This window comes from Bubalus bubalis, chromosome 9 (assembly GCF_019923935.1).
Source record: "Bubalus bubalis isolate 160015118507 breed Murrah chromosome 9, NDDB_SH_1, whole genome shotgun sequence".
Classification (NCBI taxonomy): Eukaryota; Metazoa; Chordata; class Mammalia; order Artiodactyla; family Bovidae; genus Bubalus; species Bubalus bubalis.
In genome coordinates, this window is record NC_059165.1 from 41,471,942 (window position 1) to 41,483,332 (window position 11,391).

Sequence of the window (11,391 nt, forward strand, 5' to 3'; positions counted from 1 at the left end):
TAAATTCAGGATGTGACAAAAATAAAGCATGTCACCAGTATGAAGTTACGATTTCACGTTACTCAGTGCTTTTCTTCACAGCATGAATTTTCTTTGTAGCCCGGACTGGATAAGATTTCCCTAACTTATTTGGCATAATAAATTACATACTGATATCTATTCACTGTTTAAATGAAGAAAATGAAAATAATCCCCAGTTTTCCTTCTATTAATAATCCCTTAATGCTATAATAAAAGATTATCTTTCTGTTACCTAACTGTATACTTGGATCATATGTGCTTGTTTATATAGTTAAAAAATATAGCTCACTGATCTTTTGTACACATCATCTTTTGTATGTATTATGACATATGTACCTTTAGAGAGAAATCATTGTGATATTTATCTTTAGATAAAGCAGAAGTAGACATGTGAGCTTTAATTGTTGCTCAGAGTAGAGAACCTCAGCCTTCATGGAAGTTAGTTCATGGTGAATGGGTATATATGTGAATTTGTGCATCTGTTATGAGGTGAAGAAATGAGGAATTCGTTAGACCTGCTGATAGGTGACTATAGTAAATGTGCATTAAAAAGAAATACCAAGTATACATGTATCAGAAACTGATTTGTTCCATTTATTACTGCTGGCCATTTATTAAGAAGGGGAGATGGTTCTAGTTTAATTAACCCAGTTGAGTGTAGCAGATGGGGCAGAATGTCTTGCAGCGATAAGACAATTCAGAAATGGCACCAGATGTTGGAAGCTGTCCCTGGTGGTGTTTGAGTGCAGCCCAGATGTTCTAGTCCCACCTGGCTAGTTTCTAAGCACTGCAGGCTAAGCAGCTGTGATGTAACCTATATAATGTTCACATAACACTAAAAGCACTATAATTGAACTGCTGCTCTAAATTTCTAAGGTTGTGACTCTTTTAAGAGGTGAAATCTTTAAGGACAAACAAAAAACAAGGACAGCTATTTAAGGTTTTAGATCGGTTGACTATTGCTATTTCCTTGGTAACTGAATTGGGAAGTGGAATATAAAATTTACTTTTCAAATTGTAGATAAAAGGAAATATTCTTACTTATGTAGTGTTTACAAGTGAAAATTTGTATGAGAATGTGATGTTATGCAAGCAGAGATTGACCTGCAGTCTTATGATTTGAATCTCACCTCTTTAGAAACACGAGTCTGGAAGTAGCAAAAAGCTACTATTTTTTCAAATACTAAAAATGCAAGTATTTGCAAGTAAATAGTAGGAGAAAAAAAGTCCACCTAAATCATTGCATTCATTGTTTTTCCTGTAGTTATTAAAACTGACTTCTATGCAGATCAACTTCAAAGTTTTTTTTTCCCTCTATTTTTTTAAATACCAAGCTGCAGAAAATGTGTCACAGTTTCTTTCTCTTTCTAGTTCTTTTTTTTTCTTTTCTTATTGTGCACTGTTTAAGAGAGAATTACAAGCATTGTGACATTTTACCCTAAAATACTTGAGTATATGTCTCCTTACAGCAAGGACATTTTCCATCATCATCATCATAATATAATGATCATACTTTGGGAATTTAACATTAAAACAGTATTACTGTATAATAGATCATATTCACATTTCCCTGGTATCTCAGTTACCTCATTTCATTTACTTGCCATGTTCCTTTAGGCTTCTTTAATCTGGAGTGGTCCCAGTCTTTTTTGTCTTTTATGATGACATGTTCTGAAAAGTCTGGAGAGTTGTTTTGCAGAATGTTCCTTGATTTGTATTTGTCTGATTTATTCCTCATGATTGGATTCTGGTTAAATATTCTGGGAAAGAATTTCTACATGGGTGATGATCTCGTTTTTAGTCCCTTATATTAGAAGGCCTATGAGTACTATTTTCTCCAATTATTAGTGACATTAAGTTAGAGCACCTGACATTGTTTAAGATGGTATCCATCTAATTTCTGCATTGTAAAAATAGCTTCATCCCTTTTTATTTTTAAATAATCTGTAGGGTGATGATTTGAGAATATTTGATTATCCTATTACCCCGAAACATGTTTCCCAGGTTTTAGCATCCATTGAAGATTCTTATATAGGGCGTGATTGGTCAGATAAACTGTATGCCTACATTAGGTTTGTGAAGTGTAAGTAAGGGATAACTTTAATAACAGTTGTATCAATCAGTAGATACAGAACTGAGGGTATTAGAGAGTCGGTGATAGCTTAAAGGGAACATGGTAGCATAAAAAGCTAGATCAGCTAACTAGCTTTTATGATAGGTCTTGGGGTCTAATATATTGAGTAATTTTTGAGTACTGTGCTAAAATAGCTTCCTAATAAAACTGCTATCAATTGTGCTGTGGTCCTAACAATTTTTCCCTCATATTTAATTTCTAGGCGGCTCAGCTGATTTATTTGGAGGATTTGCTGACTTTGGCTCAGCTGCTGCATCAGGCAACTTCCCTTCCCAAGGTATGATATGATTTGACTGGCCAGAAATCTAGAGGCAGTGAAAAGGTTACCAAAACAGCTCTTCCCCCACCCTGTTCCCTATCTGCTTCTTTCAGCCATTTTTCTACTTGTAGTATTTGTAATTCCCACTTATCAAAGAATTTATTCACAAAGGTATTTTATTAGGCTGGTTCACTTTCACTTTTCACTTTCATACATTGGAGAAGGAAATGGCAACCCACTCCAGTGTTCTTGCCTGGAGAATCCCAGGGACAGGGGAGCCTGGTGGGCTGCCGTCTCTGGGGTTGCGCAGAGTCAGACACGACTGAAGCGACTTAGCAGCAGTGGCAGCAGCAATATCGTAAATGTGCCCAATGAATTAATTTCATTGCAAACTACTCAGGTACACCTAAATAAAATTCTCCTCACTCATAAGTGACTCTTGTTTCGTTTTCTCTGGAGGGAGGAAGGGGGTGGGGGTAGGTGGGTAGGAGTGTGAATAAGTATAAATCTCATCTTAGCAAAAGAAAATATTAATGATTTTCTTGAATGAAATTCAGGGACATTGGAATTGGGCAGACTATTTTGCCAAAATTCATTTCTTTGAAATTTAGGTATCTTAGAATTTTTATGAAAAATAACTGAACTTCATTTTGACATATCCTTGAATGTGAGGAAAATAAAACTTCCTCATTCTATGTTAGTTAAATAAGAAATTTTAAAATACCCTAGATTTGCTGTGATCGATTCACAGTATTTGTAAAGATCAAATCATTATGTTGTCTACCTGAAACTAACAGAATGTTACATATCAATTAGACACTCAATTTTTTTTTAATGGCAAAAAAGTTTTAACATCTAAGCAAAATACAGACTTAAACATCGTGTATTGAGTGAAGGGCTTGTATTTTTCCCCTTTTTTATTAATATGTTTTATCTTACTGCCTCTGCCATATACTTTAGTATATGAGCCTCTACCTTTCTAAGATTCGGAATAATGCTTCTTGTCATGGTTCTTTATAATGTCTATAGAAATGTGTAGAATGGAGTCTTAAGTTCATTATTAAGTGTCTCTTAGGTTGTAAAGTGTTGGTTCTAATGTTTGTTTTTTCTGTAAAATCTGGTCAGTCTCAAATTTGAGAGATAATATAAAAAACTTACATATAAAAATCATAAATATGAGGTGAGGCAAAGAGAAAAAACTCAGTCTTGTTTTCAGTAGAGTTGTATGTCCCCATTATTAATTAGATTAAAATTTATATTTAGTAACAGCTAGTTTAGGTTTGTGAGGATTTAGGAAGAAAGTTGCATAGTTTTTAATGTGAATTGGGTTATTTGGACAACTTGTATAAATTCCAAGTATTTCCCAGAAATTAGCATTGTGGAGTAATGAAGTGCTTCATTTTAAAAGTGTGACTATGACTTCTAAATGTTAATACCTTACTTTAGGCAAATCAAAGTGGAAAATAAACATTGCCCCAGTTTTACAGGCTGCTTGTGTAATTCTCAAAAGTTTTTATGTATATAAAGTTGCCTACTATGCAAATAAATCAAATATGTTAATGTTGTTAAGTGATGCATCTCTTCATCTGTATGCATGTGATTAATATAACCTGATCACCATTACGCAAGGGGCTGAAACTGTTGGAACAATGATTAATCATTTCTGAACAATATATGCCTCACTAGAAATCTCTTCCTCTCATGATTAATCATTTCAGATAAAGTTTTCAGAAGGGGCAACACATTTTGCCCCAGTTTCCATTCTTACTCTGTTTTCTAGATCAAGCAGATAGAAAATCAGCATACAGTTTACCTTTATCCAGCAGTCTTCCTTAAAGTAATTGTAATTTAAATTGTTTAATATATAGAACTAATTGTAAAACTCTTAATTCAGTCACTTTTGTAAAGATCAAAGACATGTTTTAGCAAAACCCTGAGGTAATGAATATTAGCCCAGTTCTTACATTAAATTGTTGATAGAGCTTGGGGTTTCTAATGAATTATTTTCTCTTTTGAGGGTGCTTATAATATAATATGGTAATAGAAGAATATAATTGTAAAGACTTAATGTTATTGTTCTCTTTTGATATTTAGCATAATGAGATACAGTATTATAGTGGTTGCTTACCTTTTAGGCTAGACAAAATGCATTTCCAAGTTGTAAGTGAAGATAGCAAAGCAATGGTGTGATTAACTCGGAACTGCACACTATTCACTTTCAGAGGACAGTTCACATGTAGCTCTTTCTTCACCTTTGCTTTTTTCAGCTTCCATTAATTCATGTGTATCTGTTTGTCCCTTTCTTGAAGTAAGGTTTGTTTATTTTGTATAGACTAACTTAAAAAAATTTTTTTTAAGTATAACTTGACTTTATTGTGTTCTAAATACTTAATATTGTATGCAGAATTTATAGAAGTTTGACTTACACTTTTATATGGCATTCCTGAAGGAAAGAGTGACACTTGAGCTCACCTCTGTCTTGTCACAGTTAATCCAAAGTAACAATAACAAACCTTAAATGGCATTTACTATATATTAAGTTATTTAATCTTCTCAACTTAGATTTTTTAAAAAGTAGGGCACAGGGAGCTTGCCTGGCTGTCCAGTGGTTAAGACTCTGCGCTTCCACTGCAGGGGGCATAGGTTCAATCCAAAGGTAAGGCATATAGAAGATTAAGTTAGGGCCACACAGCCAGTTAGGGACAGAGTCCATTCTCTAAAATATTTCAGTCTATTAATTAATCTATTAATTTTTATATTATTAAATACATTAAGTTCTTAAACTTATTATACTTTGAAGCATAGTGACAGTTTTGTTCCTTTTTAAAAAAAATTAGCATGAGTTCCCCTCTTAAGACTTGCCCCACTTTTTAACGTAAATAGATTGAACAGTTCCATTTGAAGTGAGCAGTTTTCTAAGGTTATAATATCATAGCTCTCTGTAGCCTTTATATTTTAAGTGGAAGCATGGCCAAATGGGTGAGAACTTCTTACAGAAATTTACTAGTCCTACTCTTAATTTCGTTGCATTTTTGTTTTATGTTTTAATGAATTTGGGGTTTTATTTCCATGAGATGGTATAAGTCATAGCTTGCTTTCTCTTTGACCCTTTCCAAATAATGAATGAACCCTCCCAGCAAAAGGTTTAACCAGTTTAGAGTTTTGTTCTTGTTTTGAGGGGAGCTTAGCAGCAGCAGCAGCAGGCTAGTTCATATATAATTTAGCTAGAAACATAGTTGATATGCATGCTTAGGTTGAAGGAAAGTTTTGGTTTCTATCATTTCATGGTGTTACCTTAGACCTGCCAATGGCCAGAGATGGATTTTACTTTATATGTGGAAGTTTTTATTTTTTCTTTGCCACCTTGTTAAATAACACTCATGGAATATTCATGAGAAAAAATGATGTCCAGATGGAGATGGTACCTACAGATGCTAATTTGGATGGACACAGATCAGCTCTAATTTGTTTCAGTTGGTAGATTGTTAAATTTGTTCTAGGCATGTCAGAAACTTTCTTACCCTTATCATTCTTTCTTTCTCAGTAACAGCAACAAGTGGGAATGGAGACTTTGGTGACTGGAGTGCCTTCAACCAAGCCCCATCAGTCCCTGTTGCTGCCAGTGGCGAGCTCTTCGGCAGTGCCTCACAGCCAGCTGTAGAGCTTGTCAGTAGCTCACAACCAGCTTTAGGCCCACCTCCAGCTGCCTCAAATTCTTCAGACCTATTCGATCTTATGGGCTCATCACAGGCAACTATGGCATCTTCCCAGAGTATGAATTTCTCCATGATGAGCACTAATACTGTAGGGCTGGGTTTGCCCATGTCAAGATCACAGGTAAGTTACCTGCCTCCCTTGGAAATGGTAATTCATAATTTTTGAGGTGCTGTGACTAATCTAATGGAAGATTGGCATAAAACAGAAAAATAAGTATGTGATACATAGATTACTTTTGTACATTGCATTTACCTTGTGCCCTTTCCCCTGGAATAGTCATTTGGTTCTCCAGGGCAAGGCTTTCTCACCCATCTGGCTGTCCATGCAAAGCCAAGTGTGATACCTTTCACAGAGGAGGCATTTGCTGAAAATTTTATTGAACAGATAATTGGTATTTATTTTAATAGTTTAAAAAAGTGTTTTTAAGAAGAAGGAATAGAGAGATATTGCTAATACAGAAGAGTATTCTCTAAAATAATGTTCTTCCCTATTCTGGGCCTCCTATACATTATATAATGTTTATATAGGCTTTCAACTCTCACTTTCATAAAGAAAAACAACTGAATAGGAACTTTGTAATTCACTTTAAAAAATTAAATCTAAATCACCTAATACTCACTCAGAATTAAAACAAGTGTATATTTGTCTGAATTGTACCAGGAACTTGCTATTTTTGACTCAGGCTATTCAGAATATTTGCTTATGATGCTAATTATTCATTTTAATGTGTAGATTATCTTCTTTGGGGTGTTAGGATGAAGGAAGAGATGGAAGAAACAGAAAGGTGACTCATCTGTATAACAGATATTAGACCTAACATTAAAAACAAAGGACATAAAACCCATACCAGTGCCATTAAATTGAACTGAACAAGCCCAAGCTAGTTTATTCTTTATAGTGTTTGTTTCATATGGTCTCATCATAAAGCCAGTCTACTTATTTACAGTCTTAATTGCATCTGTGTTGTGATTCTTTGCATTGGTCCATTTTTAATTATTCCTCCTACTCCTATCGCTTTCCCTTTTTCTGTCCTTGCTGCAGTTATTCTGGTAGTAATTACCAGGTACCTCTGCTGCTTTTTCCTGAATCTCTCCTCCTGAATTGGTCCATATTATAGCTAGTTCCACTAGTGTTGCTCACTTTAGGCAATAGAAATGTACATGGAGCAAGGCTACATCAGTCGGGTTTTCTGGAGTATAATTTGCTGTCTTGATGGTTTTGCCCTTTTTTTTTTTTTTTTTAGCATGAGAACTTATACCCTGAATTCCATTTTGTAAGAATAAATTTCCACTTCTGTATTTCCTTAAAGTTGTACTAACCTGAAGTTAGTAGTTACCTTGGGATGGTGGCTTCTAGACTTGGGGTGATGGGAGGATAATTGTTAATGTAAATATCTTAGTTTTTTCTCCAAATATGATTTGGACTTCAGGAGGAATATTATGGGAGGCTAGTGGTACAGGAAGGGTATTGAAGACCTTAATACAGAACATTAAAAGTTTCAGAAGTTTATTACAAAGTCTAGTATATATCAGTATTTGGAGTTACTGTGATTAAATTGCCATTTGATAATCTTTATAGATAAGATACTTAATTTTTAGAGCATTTTTCTATTTTCCAGCCTTTGCAAAATGTTAGCACAGTGCTGCAGAAGCCTAATCCTCTCTATAATCAGAATACAGATATGGTCCAGAAGTCAGTCAGCAAAACCCTGCCCTCTACTTGGTCTGACCCCAGTGTAAACATCAGCCTAGACAACTTACTACCTGGTATGCAGCCTTCGAAACCCCAGCAGCCATCACTCAATACAATGATTCAACAACAGAGTAAGTTACTGCAAGACATCCATTTGTTTGTGTACTTGTAATCCTTTGCCCTTATGCCAGGACTACTTTAAAACGTACTGAAGGCAGCTTTGTGTTCACATTAAGATTTTTTTTCACATAAGATCTGGTATCCCTTCTGCCGCATTAAATTGCTTTGTATTCTGGTCTTAGCATGATAACATTTATTGTATGATGGTGAGTTTTAGGAGCCTGATCACTAAAATAAAAAATACTGTTTTTAACATAGGCAGATATGTCAAGGAAACAAACTCATCTGAACTCCATAATCCAGGGATAATCACTATTAATTGATATTTCTTCACATTCCATCTTTGCTAACCGCATTTTTAATGCTTTAGAGTGTTATGTCTATATTTCTTGGAGTTCACATTCAACATTAAATTGTTGTTTTTCCTGTGTTGAATATTCTTAAGAAAGTATGACTTTTGAATCTTTATAGTTATCCATCATATTACTGTGCAGTTCCTCTATTTCCATTGTTTCCAGCTTTTTGCCATAAATAACTCCATGATTTTGTGTAAATTTTGTATTTGTGATTGTTTTCCCTTAGTATGATGTTCTAAAAATAGAGCAAGTCAAAGGATAAAACCTTTTTAAAGGTTTTGATACACAATAGCTCTTGACAACTTGTTACGTTGGATTCAATAATAGATTTTATAGGAATGATTTTAAATTGCCTGATGTTTTCCCCCAGGCCACTCTTACTATTTCTACATCTTGGGGAAACCAGAGCTGACAGCCACTGAATATTTCTCAAGAGTAATCAATACAAGTTAATTGACAATTGACTTCTCTTATAAAATCACTATGAAGTAATTTTATTGAGGCTTACAAGTATTGATGTATTATTTTTCTGCTCTCTAAGTCTAAGATTATTTATAATGGTAAAGTTCTTTTGTCTCTCTTCTTCTGTTAGATATGCAACAGCCTATGAATATGATGACCCAAAGTTTCGGAGCTGTAAACCTCAGTTCTCCATCGAACATGCTTCCTGTCCGGCCTCAAACTAATCCTTTGATGGGGGGACCCATGCCTATGAGCATGCCCAATGTGATGACTGGCACCATGGGAATGGCCCCTCTTGGAAATAGTCCAATGATGAACCAGAGCATGATGGGCATGAATATGAACATAGGGATGTCAACTACAGGGATGGGCCTGACAGGCACAATGGGAATGGGCATGCCCAACTTAGCCATGACTTCTGGAACTGTGCAACCCAAGCAAGATGCCTTTGCAAATTTCGCCAACTTTAGCAAATAAGAGAATATAAAGGAACAGATTGAGTGAAGGATTTTTAGCGGTGTAGATAGGTGATGTTGGGATGGAAAATGCTAATCAACTCCCCTTTCTTTTATCAATTAATTAAAATAAACCTACATTAAGAGCCAAAAAGGCTGTTTTATAAAAGTGAAATGTCTAGTATTTTAGATGGCCAGGCAAGGGCACTTCAGATGAGGCAGTCTGAAACATTTTTCCAGTGAGACCACAAATGGGGTAGTGAGATCGTTGAAAGCCTTTATAAATTGAAGAGCCAATTTTAATATCATAATATGTGGGAAGACTAGAATAGGGCTGAATAAACATGTTTGAATCTCTAATTTTATACTTTTCTTTTCCTGAAGAACTTGATTTTTCTGTCCCTGAATCACCTTGTCACAATTGGGTCTGTTCCTTTTACTACCACTCGTGAGTCCATATATGAAATCATTAAAGTTGGATGATCAGTTTTTTATAAAAATATATATTTTTGTCCAAAAAAGGCATACATATGTGATTATGGCTAAATCAAAGGTAACTGGAATGTATATACTTTTGCTAATGTTCCAACAACACTGCTATTATACTATCCAAATTTTTATTGTAACAAAACCTCTTTAAGCAATTGGTGATAGCTATGGGACTTTTCCCATTTCTTCTGCTATAATTATCCTGTGCAGAACTAGAAAAAATATTTTTTTCGGGACTGCTCTATGGTTTCCTTTAAAAAAAAAACCTCCAGTATTTTTGGTTTTAGCAGTCATTATTTACACTTTGCAGTGATTAACCTGGCAAGACTTCCCTTCCATGTTTATCCCTGTAGCCACCACGTAATAGTCAGGAACAGTCAAAAGAGAAAAATATTTATTTTTTTTGGTGTCTTTTAAAAAAATTGAAAAGGTGAAAATTCATTAAGACCTTAAATATAAATGTAAGAACTCAACAATGTTGGCTTTTAGATTTTATACAGTATTGTTTTGTTTTGGTTTTGAGTGTATATAATATGGCATTAGCAATATGGTTCCAATAGAGGCAAGTTAAATATCTATATTATTAAAGGATACCTGTAGCAGTCAAAGATTTTATTGATTTAATGCAAATAAAGGAAATTAATTAAGATGTTTTTTGTTTTCCTGCTGTAATTCTGCATTAAGCTCACATGAAAATCATGATTCTAGAGTTTGGAATGCAAAATTGTTTCACCCTCAAGCTGGGAATATTTTTTAAAATGAATAATATAGGTATCAAATTATTACCTCCCCACTTTGTGTTGAAATTTTTTAAATTGATGAAACTTTGTTTCCATTGTATTCATAAAGTTCTGTTATACATAACATTAAAATGTTCATTAAAATCAATGTTGAACTGCTTTTTCTTTCATTATGTTAGACATTTGAGACCGTTTGGGGAAAAAATAATTATAATTTGGGTAAAGTAATTTTTATGAATAATTTAAAATTATTTAATGACTTCTCTATTTCTTCCTATCAGACTCTACTGTTAGGAATTAAAAATGAAGCAGCAAAGATATCCTGACCTGCTCCATTTTTGCTAATGTTCCATCTACAACATTTCTAATTAGGCAGAAATTCATGTACTTCTGCTAAGCAGTAATGAAAAGTGATTCATTTGCTGAATAAGAGATGAGAGAGAGTGTAATTAGCTGACTGTGGTTTTTAATCTTTCAACAATTCAATGTGTTTAAATTAGTTTCAAAGAATAGGAGCTTTCAAGTGCTGTTACTTCAGAGCAATCAAACCAGGCTCTGGTAGCAGCATGGAGAGGATCTTCATTGATATTTGAAATCTGTAATCTTGAATTTTTTCTTTAAATTGAGAAGTATAGCATCACCTTCTCAAATATATACGGTCCTTAAAAGAAATAGTTTGTTTCTAAACTTTTGTGTTTAAAAAAATTTTTTTAATAAAACTGAGATTTATCTCAAGCATTTTTTGTACTATGGCTTCTTCTAGTGTTGTACTTCTGAAGACAGAAGTGAGCCCCTACCTTAGTTATTACTGTGTCTCAACATACAGTTTGCTGTTTTACTAGTAGTTTCAGTTTCAGAGCCCATGAAAAGAAAACAAAACTTGCCTCATTGGAATTCCATTCGGTTTAATGATTTATCTCTGAATATTTGCTTAATATTTGGGGGA

The 11,391-nt window shown here is 34.2% G+C and overlaps 1 protein-coding gene across 3 annotated transcripts in view; it reads left to right on the plus strand.

The window, feature by feature from the left end:
• Positions 1-10,593, plus strand: part of CLINT1 (clathrin interactor 1) — a 57,528-nt gene extending 46,935 nt beyond the window's left edge. For 2 of the 3 annotated variants that reach the window (XM_006058553.4, XM_044947388.2), the window contains exons 9-12: positions 2,358-2,432; positions 5,959-6,251; positions 7,750-7,954; positions 8,892-10,593. In XM_006058553.4, coding sequence (XP_006058615.1) covers positions 2,358-2,432; positions 5,959-6,251; positions 7,750-7,954; positions 8,892-9,238 — 920 coding nt within the window. In that variant the 3' untranslated portion in view covers positions 9,239-10,593. The remainder of the gene's footprint in view (positions 1-2,357; positions 2,433-5,958; positions 6,252-7,749; positions 7,955-8,891) is intronic. The other variant, XM_006058554.4, reaches the window with a different exon arrangement.
• The last annotated feature ends 798 nt before the right edge of the window (positions 10,594-11,391 follow it).